The sequence below is a fragment of the Sciurus vulgaris genome (genome assembly GCF_902686455.1).
Source record: "Sciurus vulgaris genome assembly, chromosome: 11".
Classification (NCBI taxonomy): Eukaryota; Metazoa; Chordata; class Mammalia; order Rodentia; family Sciuridae; genus Sciurus; species Sciurus vulgaris.
This window is the reverse complement of record NC_136472.1, coordinates 116,964,145-116,981,287: the sequence shown is the minus strand read 5'-3', so window position 1 is coordinate 116,981,287 and position 17,143 is coordinate 116,964,145. Positions and strand designations below refer to the sequence as shown.

General features: G+C 38.7%; 1 protein-coding gene across 9 annotated transcripts in view; it reads left to right on the top strand.

Annotated features, from left to right (window-relative positions):
- LOC306640373 (uncharacterized protein) overlaps positions 1–17,143 on the top strand; it is a 258,856-nt gene that overhangs the window by 163,442 nt on the left and 78,271 nt on the right. For 5 of the 9 annotated variants that reach the window (XM_079104580.1, XM_079104579.1, XM_079104578.1 and 2 more), the window contains 2 exons: positions 1,046–1,120; positions 10,116–10,178. In XM_079104580.1, coding sequence (XP_078960706.1) covers positions 1,046–1,120; positions 10,116–10,178 — 138 coding nt within the window. The remainder of the gene's footprint in view (positions 1–1,045; positions 1,121–10,115; positions 10,179–17,143) is intronic. The other 4 variants (XM_079104574.1, XM_079104573.1, XM_079104576.1 and 1 more) reach the window with 1 other exon arrangement.

The following is a 17,143-nucleotide window of genomic DNA, read 5'->3' as shown; positions in this document are numbered from 1 at the left end:
GTACATAGCATAATTTGGTCAATTTCTTTCCATGTTTCCTCCCCTTTTCCATCTCTTCTTCCTCCACTCAATTTCCTTTCTCTATTCCACTATTCTTCCTTATATTTTATGGATCACTTTGTTCTCTATTTCTCTCTAACTTCCACATATTAGAAAAAACACTAGACCTTGACTTTCTGAGTCTGGCTTATTTTACTTAGCATGATGTTCTCCAATTTCATTCATTAACCAGCAACTGACATAATTTTACTCTTCTTTATGGCTAAGTAGGACGTCATTGTGTATATATGCCACATTTTCTTTGTGTGTTTAGGGGTACCTAGGCTGGTCTCATAGCGTTGTTATTGTGAATTGCCCTGCTATAAATATTGATGTGCCTATATCACTGTAGTATGCTGATTTTATTTCTTTTGCATAAACACCAAGGAATGGGATACCTGGGTCCATTCCTAGTCTTTTGAGGAATTCGTGTCTACCTTTACGTAAGTTCTAAGTGAGCAATAGATACTTAGGTTCAGTTTTCAAACAGTTATGGGCTTGAATCTCCTCTCTGCTTCTTACTTGTGACATCATCTTGAGCAAATGAGTTAACCTGTCTGAGCCTCATTTCCGTCAGCAGTGAGTTGGGGTCCACAGTAGGATTTATCTCATGTAGCGACTTGGATTAAATGAAATAATGTGAGGAAAACTCTGACACCTGACAAGCACTCAATGTTAACTATTACTATAAAAGGGCACCTCGCACATCTGTTGCCTATGGGCTCAAATAAATTTTCATTCTGCCTCTTACTAATTCCCACCTTTAAAACTGTTACCATGGCAGATGCATTTGGTAGATATGTTAGCTAAAGATATTTAATGTAGAACTTTCACTGCACGAATGGCATTTGGACTGTTTTGCCTATTCCCACATGGCACCAGATTCTTTGGGAGGAAAGAGAAGATAACAAATCATCTGGATTTTTAAAAGCTTATGTTCTCAAAGTGTGGGCTGGAGATGTTTTTTATTGAACACAGCCATTTTGTGTCATGTCGATTTCCTCAGGATATGAATCAGAGAGAAAGAACCGAAGTCTTGTCCCAGGAAGAAAGGGGAGGACTGGCAGAGGAGTTTTCACTGGTAAGGCAATCTACACACTTGTCCTTTTCATAGTGAGTCATGGTCTATGATACATTTCATAGCAATGTCGATGAGTTTCCAAATCTGGAATTAGACATGCCAGCCAAATAGGGGAGAGAGAAGAAAACAGCTTCATCACCATCTAGTTACCATTCACAGAGCTCTGGAAGTGGAACTTCAAGAAAGTGACTCTTCTAGCACCCCACTTTTAGTCATAGCTTGAAACCCATTAAGAAAGAGAATTAGCTAATCACTTTTGAACTATCTTCAGGACAGGAATTCAACAGCATTTTTCAATAACCAGCTTTAGTGCTCCAGAAAAAATAACAAATTTTGTCTTCCTAATCTCTTCCCTTCATTTTTTTCTTTCTGTTGCTTCGAGTGGAGGTTCTCTTTTCTTTTGTCACTCTCATATGCGCCGACCGGAGCTTGTCTTAAAATGATGCTGTAAACCTTTGAGTTATTAAAGCTTACTTTCAATTTTTCTAAAAAGGCAGTACCAACTTATTGAAAAAGTTCCCTTATGTCCAACGTGTCTAGACTTCAGGTCATTTGTGGCTCCTGTTCTGAGGATGTTCCCCCAGGTATTCTAATAATAGAAACAAAACCACCAACATTTTGTGATGTTCACTTGGGTATCCCCAGTACTTAGTGTCACTAAGAGAACATTACGGGTGCTTGAAATGTTGACTGAACAGATAAATACGGCCATATTTGTATAACTTTTTATGCTTTATGGAAAACTTTAACGTCCTCAAAACATCCTGTCTGAGGTTCTTTTTAATTTACCTGTCTCCATTACCAAAAGGTTGCCTTTGGTTAGAAAGGCAGCATATCTCAGAGTGGAGCCCTGAACTTGGTCTCCAGTTTTCAATCACGTAAGGTTATTGACTTAGCCTGAACATTTTCTAAGTAGACCTGCTAGTGTTCTGACAGTGTAGACCTTCATGCCCAACCTCACTCTCAGTGATGTGGGCAAGGGAGAGGGTGCAAGTCAGCTCTAACAAGTCTTTGTTCTATCTAAACCTCAAGTTATTTTTTAATTGTCAAATGTAATTTGGTCATAGTTGGCTTTTATTCTTTTTTGACATTGGGTTCTAATTCCCATCGCCTGTCTACAAATTTATCATTTTTCACATGATATCCCTATATTTCGTTCTGAATATTAAATATTAGTAGCACATGATGTCCTACATCTTGGTGCCTGGATTAATGATGGATGGTCACTGTGATGCAATTCATGCTGCTCTAAGATGTCTTCAATGCAGAAACCAATACTCTTGAGAGGATGTGGAGAAAAAGGAATGCTTTTATAACTGTTGGTGGGATTGTAAATTAGTACAACCACTGTGGAAATCAGTATGGAGGTTCCTTAAAAGATCAGGCATGGAACCACCACATGACCCAGCTATACCACTCCTTGGTATTTATCCTAAACAATTAAAATCATCATACTACAGTGACCCATGCATATCAATGTTTATAGCAGCACAATTCACAATAGCCAAATTATGGAACCAACCTTGGTCTCCATCAACAGATGAATGGATAAAAAAAAACCTAGTATATGTACACAATGAAGTTTTATTTAGCCATAAAAATGGAATTATGTCACTTGCAGAAACATGGATGAAACTCAAGACCATTATGTTATGTGCAAGAAGTCAAACTCAGAAGGTTAAAGGTCTTATATTTTCTGTCATATGTGAAAGCTAAGAGGAAAAAGGAAATGAAAGGTGTTGTGAGGGGTAGGGATTTCATGAAAAGCAAAGGGAGATTAGTAGAGGAAAGAGACATGGGGAAGAGAAGGGAAGGGAGAGGGGAAGTGCTAGGGAGTGATATTAGCCAAATTTTGTTGTTATATTGTGAATGTGCATAAACGAATAACAACAAATCCCATCATATGTACAATTATAATGCATCAATAAAAATTTGTAAAGAAAAAAATAGAAGAAATCAATGATATTTTCTATTCCTTTCATGGCATCATTGGAGTTCAAAGTTAGACAAAGGCAGGCGGCAATAGATCAGAGTAACAGTGTCTCTCACATTGAGTGCCTTAAAGGCAGAAGCAGTGTCAGAAATTTGTAAACTCACATCCCTAAGGGTTGGCACTAAACAGGGGGTTTAATACGTGTTTATCACATCAAATTGACATCTATAAGAAAATTTGAAGAATTTGAGACTTGGTTGTGACTTTGTCCATAATAATGTGGCCTTAGGTCGCTATGCTTCTACCATGTCATCTGTAAAATGAGATCCCTGCCTACTTATAAAGGACTAGTGGGAATGTGAGAGTCCTAGAAGATTATGCCTTTAGAAAAATCTGTTTTAGACAAGATGATGCTTTAGCCTTTAAGTAAATAATTTACAAACTGATAGGCTTTGTGTGAATATTCAAAGCAAAGGGGCTCTTGGTGAGCTACTTCTGGATTAAAATTTTTAATTAGTAAGTTATTTTTTGACAAATTCCTACAATTCCCAGTATATATTTTCCCCTGAGTTCACATTCCATTGTGGTCATCTTCACTGTTGAAATGTCATTGCAACTTGAAGACATGTTGAGAAATGGTTTGTTAAAATCTGGATTCATAAATCTCGGTAGGAAGAGCCTAGAGCCAAGCAGCTCAGAGCATTGTGAAATCGATGAAATTTAGTCTTCTGGAATATGGGAGTATTCTGCCACTTTCTCATTAATCTGAGGAAGAATGCCCAGAAAGAGTATTTCACAAAGGTTAGTGCAAGAGGGAAGTCCGTTGAGTCATTGTTGGGTGCTGGATGGCCTAGCAAATTAGTAGCATTTGTCAATGAAAGAAGTCTGTACTTTAGCATTACCCTGTTACCAAAGTTGTTGTAAACTTGCATATGAACAATTTTGCTTCAACAGTTCACAAACCTGAGTAGGCATCAGAATCACCTGGAGGATTTAAAGAATCAAAGATGGCAAAGTACTGTCCTCAGAGTTTCTTATATAAGTCTGGGGGTCAGGTGGAACCCAACAATTTTTGATTATAGCAAGTTCCCAGGTGGTAGTAATGCTGCAGGTACAAGTGTCTACATTGAGAATGTTGTGCTACTCAATTTTCCTTAAGAGTTCCAAGGCTGGCAGAAATGAACTTTCTGTGGACTGCTACTCTTTTCTGAGGCCACTTTAATGAAATGGGACTTAAATATCAGACGTACAAACCACAGGCAGACATCTATGGGTCAAAGAGTTTGTGTGGAACTACAATGAACATTAGAAAAAGTGAGAATTATTTTGTTTTCCTTTTTAAACGAATCCTTCAACTTTTTCATGACTTTGTATGACACATTAGTATGATCTATTCCAAACTCATTCTTGAGTCATCTGAAAATATGTTGACTGAATATTAAAATAAAAATGAGGGAAGATATGTCTCCATTTTCTTTCTTGCTGTCATTCCACATTGTCTCCTTGCCAATAAATGGGAATGTATTCAGGTGACCTGTCTTCTTCTTTATAATCTAATTAGATACTGGACAGTAATCCTTCATGAAGCTATTTTAGGTTTTTTTTTTTTTTTTTTTTTTTTTTCATACAAGCACAGTGCTATCAATTCAGATTCTCTCCTTGGAAGCCCATTTCATTTCATTCATTTCAGCTCAGCACTCAGTAACTTCACATGAAAGTACTATTATAGGTGCTTAGGAAAAGATGTGACCCAGGCAGAACCTACATTCTAGCAAAAGAAGACACACAATAAGCATACTACATAAATAAATATATTAATATTCCTGGTAGAAGATGCTATGGGGAAAAGGAAATCAAAGCAGATGAGTAAGGCTCAAAACTGCAGGGACTGGCTGGCAGGGAGGGTTGTGTGCACAGTTGCCATTTTAAATAGGGGTACCATTTGAACAAAGACCTGAAGGAGGTGAGATCTGAAGTGTACGCCTGGAGGAGAGAGTCACAATGGAGAACCCAGGCTGTGTAAAGGTCAAAGGGTAATAATATGTCAGCCCATTAAGGAAGAGCGGAGGTCAGTGTGGCTGAAGTAAAGAATGCAAAGGAATAGTATGAGGTCATGGACAAAATAAAGAGGCAAGGGGAAGACCATATAAGACTTTGTAGTATGCTGAAAAAAGACTTTGGGTTTGATATAAATAGAATTGGAGTCACTGCGAGATGTAGAGGAAGAGCTGACTTTTAAAACATAATCTTTTGGGAAATTATGTTGAGAATACATTGAAAGATCAAGGGTAGAAACTAAGAGCCTAGTTAGGATACTATGCCAGTAACCAAAGCAGTAGATGATGTCGCTCAGCCTATGGGTTGGTTGGTGGTGGTGGTGGAAAGTCATCTGATTTCAGCTATATTTTGAAATTATGACTCAACAGAATTTCATGATAGATGGAATGTAGAGTATGAGTGAAAAAAGGATGCCAAGTTTTGGCTTTGGCATCTGGAAAGATTAAATTTCTCTTGATTGAGATGGCTATAGGGAGAGCAGCTTTGTAGGAAATATTGGGATTTTGATTTTGAACACACTGAATTTGAAATGCCTATTAGACACCTGATTGCAGAGGCCATGTTGGTTGTGAATCATGCACAGGTGGGGATTGCAGGAGAATTTTGTGTGTGTTTGGGCTAAAATAAATGGAGATTTAGGAGTCAACAATGTGTTGGTTTTACAAACTGTGAGGCTAGATAAGATTATCAAGTGAGAGGATATAAATAATAAAGAGCAGAAGACAGGGACTCAGCCCTGGGTTTCCCCTCACATTAAAAAGGCAAGAAAAAAAGAAAGAACTCATCAGGGAGACACCAAAGAGATATCATGGAGGTAGAAGGAATACTAGGAGGGCTCAGTGCCCTAAAACCCAAAGAGAAAGAAGTATATCAAGTAGAAGGGATTGGAAAATAGTGCTGAATGCTGCCAATGGACTCAGTAAGAGCAAAACTGAAAATGGCTCATTAAATTTCACAACTGGGCATCATTGGTGACCTGAGCAAGAACAAAATGGACTGGAACAGTGATGGTTAACGTCTGGTTTCAGTAGCTTAAGAGAGAACAGTCGCAAGGCAATGAAAAAAGGCCACCTCTTGAGGTTCCTGCAAAAGGAAGCAAAGGAATGGGATGGAAACAGGCAGGGAAAGTAGGGTCAAGCTGGGGGATTTGTTGTTTGTTTCTGGGTAAGAGAAATTACTATATGATTGTATGCTAATGGGAATGTTCTAGAAGAAAGGAACAGATTAATGTTTTAGGAAAGAGAGAAAAATCTTCCTTAAGCAATTTTGTTGGGTTGGCAAATAGTGATAGTGTCTAGTATCCAAGTGGAAGGTTTGGCTTTGGAGAGGAGAGAGAATATTTTCATCGATAGTAACTGGCATGTCTAGGGTATCAATACTGCTGGTAGGGAATTTAGATGTAATGGCAAGACTCTGCATGAAGTCCCTTTTGATCCCTTTTAGTTTCCCTAGAAGTAGGAAACATTATCTCCTAAAATCTCAAAAATTGATCAAAAGAAAATAAGGTCTAAGTATATGCTTGTACAAATATTTATTAAAAAAATAAAATGAAGCCAAGCATAATACAAAAAGTATGCCCTAATGTTCCATTTTAGGAATTTTTCTAAAGGAACCACTTGGCTGAGGTTCTGAAAAAGGGATGTCACGTGTCTTTTCAACTGAAGACTTTTCCTGGTCAATGTTTCTCTATCACATATAGACATTCTTCATTGTTCCCCTAACCTTCAAGTTTATTCACTATTAGGAGTATTTGTATGGAAAGTTTTCCAATTCCATGTGAGCCAACGTGTGTACCATTCTGTAGTTGTTAATGTGTCTACTTGCCATGAGAACATTCCTCTACCTGTTCTTGCTCTTCCTTTCAACAAGGTGGCCAATCACTGCCATCTTCTCAGGGTTGTCAATTTGGCACTGTGTAGAAACTTGCTGCAGTTCTTAAAGAGTTATGAATAGGAGTTTGGGCTATTCTTATTTATAAGTCCATAAACATAAATTAGAGATAGGAAGTTCCCATGTGATTTAAGAGAGAGATAGTGGACACCTTCATCTAAATTCCTTCTTCCCTGGGGCAAAACCAAATAAACCACCACAACAACAAAAATCACATTCTGGAGGAGTGAAACTATCCTAGTGCTTTGCTTGAACAACATTTATAAAATACAACTCAGTACGCCACTGCATGAATGCTTTGCAATGATGATAATTGTCTTAAGTTTGAACTACTATAACAAAATGCTGTGAACTGGGTGGTTGATAAGCAATAGAAATTTATTTCTCATGGTTCTGGAGTCTGGAAGTCCAAGATCAGGGTTTCACCTGGATCACATTGGGTTAGGGCCCTCTTCTAGGTCACACGCGTCCATGTCTCATTGTATACTACCTGGCAGAAAGAGGATAAGAGAACTCTCTCAGGTTCCTTTCACAACTACACTAAAATCCCATTCATAAGGACTCCACCCTCATGACCTAACTTTCCCTCAGAGCTTCCACCTCCTAATGCCATCACTTTGAGGTTTAACATTTCAATATATGGATTTCAGATAGACACATTCAGTCCATTACAATAATAAAACATAAAAGAGAGCTATTTTATAATACTTGGGGAATTCCTTCACAGAAGTGATCAAGTTAGTTTAAAGCAAGAGAGCAATCACCATAATATTGAACTCGTAGGGTTGTAGGGGAAATGAAATGCGATTGTCCATGTAAAATATTTATTACAGTTCATGGCTCATGGTAAGTGTTCCATAAATTGTTACAATAGGTATAAGGTAACAGGGTTCCTTTGAAAAGATTCAGGAAGGTTGTCAAAATTAGTGAACTGTTTCTGTTTAGCTGTGTTTTGGTTTTGGGAGTGGGCAGGACAGAAGGTGACTACGGTCAACATGACTTTATTGAGAACCAAGATTTAACAGCAGAGCCACATAAGAGCAAGGTGGGCAAGAAACAATCATTTAATTTTGATGTGTCAGGCACTATAGTAAGCATCTTATTATATACATGTTTTATTTAGTTCTTATGATAGCCCTGTACAATAAGTTGTATTAACCCAATTGTATGGATGAAGAAATTGAGTTGAGGAGAAACGATTAAGTGTTACAAAGGGAAAGCTCTCTGCAAATTGTTAAGTAAATTAAAAGACTGACCCTATCTACTAAGCTGCCCATAAAAGAGCAAAATCCTTACCAAGGTTGCTGTGGGATTTGGTTCCTAAGCCCCTAGTCTTCCTTTCACTATACAGTTATTGAATTGCTCATCTAAATCCAAACCAAACTCAAATGCAAGTAACTGGCTTGGTCAGAATCAAGGAGTCAGCTTACTTTGCTGTTGGTCATGGGACTCAGCTCATGCTTATGAACACGCATGTGTGGATAGATGGCTGGTTCTTTGCTACTGACAGGCAGAGGACAAAAGGATTTCAGATAGACACATTCAGTCCATTACATTGTTTGTCCCATGAGAGGGAAGGCTCATCCCACTCCATAAAACTAAAGTTTAGTTTCCTTGGAACCCGAATGTTTCAAATTCAAATTAGTACTGTTCTAGTTGATTAAAAACAGAACATTTCTTCCCTTGTCCTGCAGAAACTCCAAAATGGAAGGGCCGAGAGAGTCAGAGAGAGAGAGAAGGTTCAACCCAATTTAATTATTTTCTACTCAAAAGGAAAGAATATCAATTACAAGAATAACTTTATTTTTTTAAAGGGGAAAGCCACATTATAGAAGCTTGCTTGGTTTTGATAGCTGTCTGCAAATTGTCATACCCTTTTATTTCTTGCAATCCGTTCTTGAGCACCAAACGGCTTCATTTGTGAACGAAAAATAGGTTGGCTGGCAGCACAACTTACAAAAACGTTGTTTTACACCTGAATTTATTCTAGAATGAGAAATAAATCAACACAAGCACTTTGAAAACTTAATAGAGAAATGGCAAATCTCCAATTCTTAACCCTCTTTTGGTTGTTGTTTTGTTTTGCCTTATTTTTGCCTTCAGATGTGAAGGCTTATTCTTGCCTCCTAAAATAGAAAAAATAACACTATGGCACTACCTTTTTTTCCCCCTTTCCTTTCTATAACCTGTGGCAGGAGTAGGGTGGAATGGGGAGTTCTCAGGAAGGAAAGAGAAAAGAAACACCTAGATTTCCATTATGAGTTTTATGATAAAAACATCTATGTACAAATATATGAAAGGTCAACTCCCCCCTGCCCTGACTCACACATACTTTTCAACAGTGAAAAAAGTTGTTCATCTATGTCCTCAAAGGCTAGTTTAGAAGAAGAGAGGTTTAGGGATGTTTCAGCACAGAACTTAAGGTCTGACAGCGTAGCTAAAGATAGAAATTAGCTACTAAGAAGAACTGAGATTTTCTTTCTCCCCAAAGAATTTTAAAAATCTGCTTAGCTTCCATCTTGGATAACCTAACTGCTCTTCCATCCAGAGACAGGCATTTGCATGAATGATTCTCTGGCGCCCAGAGATGTGGCCAGTCTTCCCTCCTCCCCATCTTGGGATTGTTTATACAATGTATGCATGTTATACTTTATGCTACAAGTGAATATGAAGTTTGGCTTGTTCCACAATTTCATTGCCCATTGGCCAGCTCGCTTGTTCCCTTTGGCTTCTTGTAAAAGGGCAGAAATCCCTCGAGAGGGGGAGAGAAACTGGGAGGAGGGCAGAGACCCAACTAGCTTCCTCCGGCCTCGGGTAACTCCCTCTGAGGAATTCGTGACTTATCCCTGAGTTCCCTCACCCCCAAGCAACTTCTGTCACACCGCAGCCCCCCAAATGCATTGTTGAACATTTTTAGTGGTGCAGTCTTGTTCTGAGATTACAGGGAATGCTGAGTTTAATTCTTTCAGCAAACTCTTAATTGTCACTGCCCCTTGGCAAGTGCTGAGTCACTCCCAAAGCCTCACAGCCTTCCACGGACACCTCATCCTTCTTTGCTTTTTTTCCCCCTTCCTTCCTTTTTTTAAACAGCCTCCTTATTTTTTTCCCCATCAGACTTGTCTTTGGAAAAAATTGAGAAGAGCCGGCAAACTGGGTTCCCTCACTCCTGCTCCTTAGGTGAGTATCATTTATATCTCTAACTTTTATGCAAAGGTCATTAAAGAGCATTTCCCCAAGTTTCTCTTGAAGAACTACCTTGTTTGATCTTTGCAATGCTGGCACTTTTTTTTTAGAATTAACCACTGAAAAATTTGATGACACTTCCATGCTTCTTGTAAAATTCATCTTTGGGGCAATTTTACGGTGTGTGTTTTCCCCTTGAATGTTTGAAAGAACTGGATTTCCGTCTCCTTGCAGAGCATTCTAGCAGCTGTGTCTCATTTGCTTTTCAAGGGCATTTGAAGAAATTGCTATTTTGAAAACTGCTTAACATATGGGATGATTGTTTTAAAGCACTTTACAGTTTGCATTGTGCTTTCCCTTTATTTTACCCAGACATTTTTCATAGACACCTAGGAAATATCATGTTCATCTTTCAGGAAGGGAAATAGAGGTACTGAAGAAATAATATTGCAGATTGGCAGGGCAATATAGCTCACTTCTGAATTAATCAACAGATTACAATCTCTTTCTTCAGATCCTTTAATACCTACCATCAGAAAGCCTGTGCCTTTTGACCTAAATAGGTAGACAGACACACGTGCTGTGCTCCCTGGGCACGTGTGTTCTGTTAAGTCTTAGGTCTACTTTAACAAAGAGCTTTCTCAGTGCTTGGGCTTGGGTTCTGTTTGTACAGGGACACCAGCTAGCTGCTTTTTTTTAAATTTATTATTGTGGCAGGGGGCTCTAAGCATTGGTTTTAGAGCCAAACTGCTTGGGCTTAAATCCAAACTCCAACCTTACCAAGTATGTAATGGTAAATTACCTAACCTCCCTCAGTCTCATTTTTCTTTCCTGTGAAATGGGAGCAATAGTTCCTTCATGGAACTATCATGGTGAAGTTTAATTGGCCAAATCCTGCACTGAGATAGATATTCAGTCAACCCTGGGTAAATGTTAGCTTTTACCATATTGTGACTTAAAATGTGAAGGATTTACTTCTCCACCCTGAACCCTTTTCAATAGTTAAAAAAGTTGTTCATCCATGTCCTCAAAGGCCAGTTGAGAACTGGAGAGGTTTAGGGAAGTTTCAGCACAGAGCTGAAGGCTAGAAGCATAGCTAAAGATAGAAAATCGCTACTAAGAAGAATTGCAATTTTCTTTCTCCCCAAAGAAATTGGAAAGCTAGACAGAAGCTATACCTGTTTCCTCTGCTTTTGAGAACTATGACAATTATAACTTCTCAGTCACTCTACTCCCTTAAAACACAGAGTGGCAATGTTGTTCTTCCTGAATAACATGTGATGTGGACAAAGACCCCATTCACGGCTGCCCATGGTATTCCAAAGCTAGCACTTTGGAATGGGAGTGCACCAATGGGCAAATGACAACAGGGGTTTTCTTCAAGTTCAAGGTGAAAGTAAGGCATAGAAGTGGCAGGGATCTGTCTAGTTGTAAACAGGGTCTTCCTGGACCCCAGAGGACTCAGTCCCATATCTCTAATTTGTATCTGGGGAAACTACAGTACACAGAAGCAAAGTGTTGTGCCCAGTTTATTCAACACAGTACTTCCTGGCTCTGCTAGGTGCTGAAATGTGTGATCCTGATAATTGGGGAATTATAATACCTGTAGGATGACTGGGCTATTCCCTATGTGCCTGGAGCATTCCCATGGCCAGTGTTGTATCCTGGGAAAGTCCGAGGGGTTGGTCACCCCAAATACCTGCTATTGTTATCTTGCTGTTCACCACACAGCCAGTGGACCTAAGGTGCCTTGATATCTCATGAATTGAACAGTATGATCAATTCTGAACACCTAAGGTCCCAACATAGTTCTTTAAATTATTGGAAGAAAACTTCTTAGATATATGGAATGTGACTAGAAAATCCTATGAGTAGCTATTCTATGTATCATAATGTATTACTACACATGTAGTGGAAAGTTCACACAAGTATATTTATACAGAAAGTCTAGGACAAGTACTTTCAGGTTATAATGAAGATAAATTGCATTGGAAAGAGAGACCTCATTTGAATCATTTTTACTTTCAGAAAAGTTCAGTTTTTACCCAAGGTGTATTGTGGAAGTGATTATCACTTATAGCACATTGGTAAGTGCTTTGTCTTAGAAAACTTCAAAGGAAAATAAAGCAGTCTGGGAAGATGGCATTACTGACCATCTATCAACCTGGCATAAGAATAAGTGCACACCAAAGAATAACAGCAGGTCACTGGGAATTAGCTTGAAGTAGTACTTGGTATTCCAAGGATGTGCAAAACTATTAACCAATGAGCACACTTAGGAATTAGGACAGTTTCCAAAAAACAATTCCTTTAGTTTGCTTTCATGTCATACAGTGATTGCACTGGAGTGGAACTTCAAAATGTACAGGCATGCATTTGTTTGAAAATTCAAGTTTCTTGATTGACTTATTTGTGCTTTACCTAGAGGCATCTAACCAGAATCCAAGCCAATAATACGCCCTATAAATGCCAAAGCAAAGCATCTCATAGACATGCATAGCAAAGATAAATAAAACATGTGCAGAATGTATTAGTAAGAGCATAAAAACAAGCCAATTTTTGATCAAACTCAGTGACTTCTGTTAGTAGAGAGAAGTAATGTTTATTTTTAAAAAAGAGACCTGTAAAATATAATAGCTCATTTTGTGCTTGGTTTTTAAAAACAGAACATGTAAACCTCTGAGAAAATGTTAATGGCTTGAAGACTCTCTGAACTTGTCACACACTCTCTCTTTATCTACCCCACAGAACTTACTGAAGCCCTAGACCCATGGTGGACACTTAGTGAAATTTTGTATTGAATGTTCTTTGTATTACAAATGATTCAGTGTGACGTCATGAAACTAAAGTGAACTGGGCATGGCCCGCCATTCCACATTCAACATTTCCCCAAGGAATGAACTACTTTACCTCTCAGACACAAGCAAAGAACTCATTCAAAAGCCGAACTGAAGGCTGTTGCAGTTATTGTTGTTTATATTTCCCTGGACAGAGGAGTAATTATGTTGGCTTCAAAGGCCTTTTCTTCCACCTTGCATCTTGGCATGCTGGTGCAGGAAGAAGCTTCCTTCTATTCCTGTATCTTAACAAATGGAAACCCAGAGGAGGGAACTGTTTGCCCAAGGTCATGGAGTCAAACCTTTTTAGATATTTGTTAAGCCTGATATCATTTCCCCAAAGTGCTCCAAACAGAGCCGTAGGTAATTTTCTCGGTCCTTTTTTTAGGTGAGGAGAAACCCTCCTCCCTATGCCCCTCTGCCATCCACGGTTCTCTCAGTCCTATCACTCCTTAGGCAATTCTTCCTCCTTCTGCAGCTTTCTGCGAACACACCTGTACTCCACTCTGAAGTCTGAAGCAATGGGAATCTTCTAGATGATCCAAAGTGCTGTACAAACATAGGGATGTAAGGGCCCTTCCTGCACTTCCCCTTAGGCTAGTCACTGCCTTTAGTAGGATGAGGCCCAGCTCCAGGCTTGGACTGATTCCTCTTGGGCTTCAGTAATGTCAGTGAAGGCTTTGCTTTATGGTTAATTTAGCTGGTGATGAGAGCAAACTGAAATTTGTGAGGAGAGACATAAACTGGAGAGAACTGAGGTCATAGCTTGAACAGAACCTCCCAGAAGATAGATTGCCTGTGGCTCTTTGAGCCTCATTCCCCTGGCAATAACGATGCAGACAGAAAGTAGAAAAAGGACAGTTTCCTTCGAGGGGCATGTGAGGGCACAAAGATTTTTCAGAACTCGGCCCCACAGAGAGGAAATCTGCTTGATATTTATTCAGGCCCCTTCCTTTTAAATCTTGATTACCCTTGGCTCTGCTAGGTGCTGAAATTTATGCACCGCGGCAGGTGATTCTTATGTAAGAATGGAATGTTGGGTGTGATAAATTTGGTCTTGAGAAATCTCAGCTCAGTTGCCGCAGATGGTAGTGTCATGATGACAGAGTTAGAGAGCAGTGACCTGCTGGGCTGTGGGCTGTCTGTGAAATGGCTACTCAGTGTGGGACTGCCTGAGCCAATTCCTTGAACCTCAAGGTCATGACCAAGGAGCATAGCCCAGTGATAGGGTGACATGATTCTAGCATCCTTCCTTCCTCCTAACTTAGATACTACTGTTGGCTCTCTAAAGGATGCTGCAAGAATCAGGTTGGAATTTGTATTCTTTGAGAATATCCTTACAATTTGGGGTCTCTATTAACAGTCTTATGAAGGATCAATTCTATGATTGTAAATAATTGCTTATATTAGAGACTTTGCATCAGCTGGGTTGGTCTGGTCAAGGAGACATGCCTATGAACACCACCCCAGTCAAGTCCTGTCTGTGATCTGGAGTCCTTGAGTAACAACTTTCAGGTCACAGATTCACAGCCTTAGTTTTGAGAAGTTTGAAAACCTCCAAAACATTCACACGCAAACTTGTGAACCTAGATGTGTTTTTCCAAGGAGAAAGTCTATAACTTTCATAAAGTTGTGATAGGAGTCTGAGATTCAACAAAAAGTAAGAATCACTATTTTTGTGATCACTTTGTTTTCTTTCAGCTAAGTTTCCTGCCTTGAATTTTAGGCTGAACTCGATCAGAGGTTAGCAACATAGGGTAAGCGTTGGAGTCGGACTGTTAATCCTTGCTTGCATCCTGACTCTGGACTTCCACACTGTCATTCCTCTTTGTCATGCATCCTTCCTTAGAAAGTGGATAAAATGGGGGAAAAGATGACCTGATTCACTATGCAAGTATGGAAATGATATAAGAATATTATATATAAATCTTCTGTCCCTGGCATTTGGGAAGCATTCAATAAACAGTAGTTAGTAGTGGTCAGAGTCACATGGAATTCATGTCCCTGGAGTATGGAGGTCGATGCTCAGTGCCACGTTCTTCCTCCTTTCTGCATCTTTGCATTTTCTCCTGCCTTTGTGTACATTCTAGTTATTAGCTACTATTGTATATTCCTCATAAGCATCAATATAGTTTAACAACCACTCTTAAGAAATGCCATAATCCCATCCTTTAACCTGCCTCTTTTGGGCAAAAGAGGTATAATAACTGGCACTAGACTCCTGGCATCCCATTCTATAAGCATTAAAAAATCATGTTTTAACTTTTGAATTCATAAAAAATATAGTTTACACACACACATATTTAGCTAGGGACATTTTCATTCTTACTTTATTTTTAATAATCTTCTTTTACTTGAAGGTAGTAAATACTCATAGATATTTGCTGAATGAATGAAAAAGAAACTCTAACTCAATCAGGGATGTGTGCATGAGAACATCATTATCTTGCTCTTATTGTCCATTCATCCTTCTCTCCCTCTCTCTCTCTCCCTCTTCAGCCCTGGGGATGGAACCCAGGGTCTCGCGTATGCCAGGCAAGTGCTGCACCACTGAGATACATTCCCAGCCCCCAAACCCCATTCGTTTCTCCAAAGACCACTGCAAACATGACTTGTCTTAGAAACTCTGAGAAAGGATGACTTTATTTGAGGACATTCATCATCCTGCTATTAATGGTCTTCCTTTCTACTTGAGTTTCAGGCAAAGAGTATCCAATCTCAGACTCTCTTTTTGAATCAATATTTCCATAACAAGTGTAAAATCATCTTAAATAGGGAATTCCATTTTCTTTAGAGAGGACACTTCGGTGAGCTTGGCTTAAAAATAATATTTTTGAAGAGAGAATGCATTAAGAATGAAAAATTTAAGTTTATGAAACATCATGAAAGCAAAATGCAATGTGCTGAGAAAACATAACAGCAGGTTTCACTGTAAAATCTGTATCTCAACTATATCAGTAAATGTTATTCAAGGGAATATAAAAATTCTTTTCATGTGTGCATTTCTGTTGGTCTAGCTCATTGTCTAATTCACTGAATTTAGCAAATAAATATTTATTGGATAGATGGACTCATGATATATTGATGTTATAGTAAAAGTAACATATTATTTGTATTTCATTTATGTCATACCAATACAGAAAATGCAAGTTCCCCGTGTAATGGGTTTATGAACATATTTCTGAGGCTCCATTGGCTGACAAACCATTAAAAGAAAGTGCCTTCTATATCTGTTTTCTATGACAAGTAGAAATTTTAGAGAATATGGGTGTAAGGCTTTTGAATGAGCCTTTGTGAGTGTGTGTGAATTGCTGTTTAGTTTGTTAGCAGTCGAGTTTTGCAATTACCTCCATTCAGACAGAACGATGTCTTAATAAGGATGTTCTGAAAGAGATTTCTACCACAGGAAGATACAGAGGGGTCACCCAAAACAAAAACCAGAGTCAAAAGATTCTTTCAAAAACACCTTGAAATAGACTCATAAAGTAGAGGCAAGATTACCAACGCTCATGCAGCACCAATGGTTTGGGACTGATGAATTCCTTGGGTCTAGGACACTGCCTGGCACATAGTTAGGTACCAAATAAATATGCATGAAATGAACACAAAGCATAGATTTGTTTTTTCCACCCCACTAACTAAGTGCACAGTTTTAGGTAACTTCCTTTATGACTCAGAGCCCCAATATCCTTATCTATAAACTTGAAATACTAATGAGATATATTTCACAAGGTTATTGAAACCACTGAATGAAATAATGCATGTGAAAGTGACTAGCCTTGTCACTAGCTTCATTAGGTATTCAGTCAATATTTAAAAGAAGAGGTTTCTTTTTGCAAAGGTATAGGGTGATAGTCCTTTGAGCCTTGTTTGTCTTCCTTGTAAGCCTGATAAAGTAGAGTGTGATTTAGGACCGTCCCAGAGACAATGCTTCTGAATTCCCCAATTGTTTTAATTTTAGTCTTTTTATGATATTCATTTTGGTTCTATATTCCCTTTAGTAATTAAAACCAAATCACAAACACGCAATCTGAGTCATTTTATCAAAAAACAAGAGTCTAAAGATTCTTTCAGACATACCTTAAAGTAGACTCATAAAGTTAGACTGAGATCATTGATGTT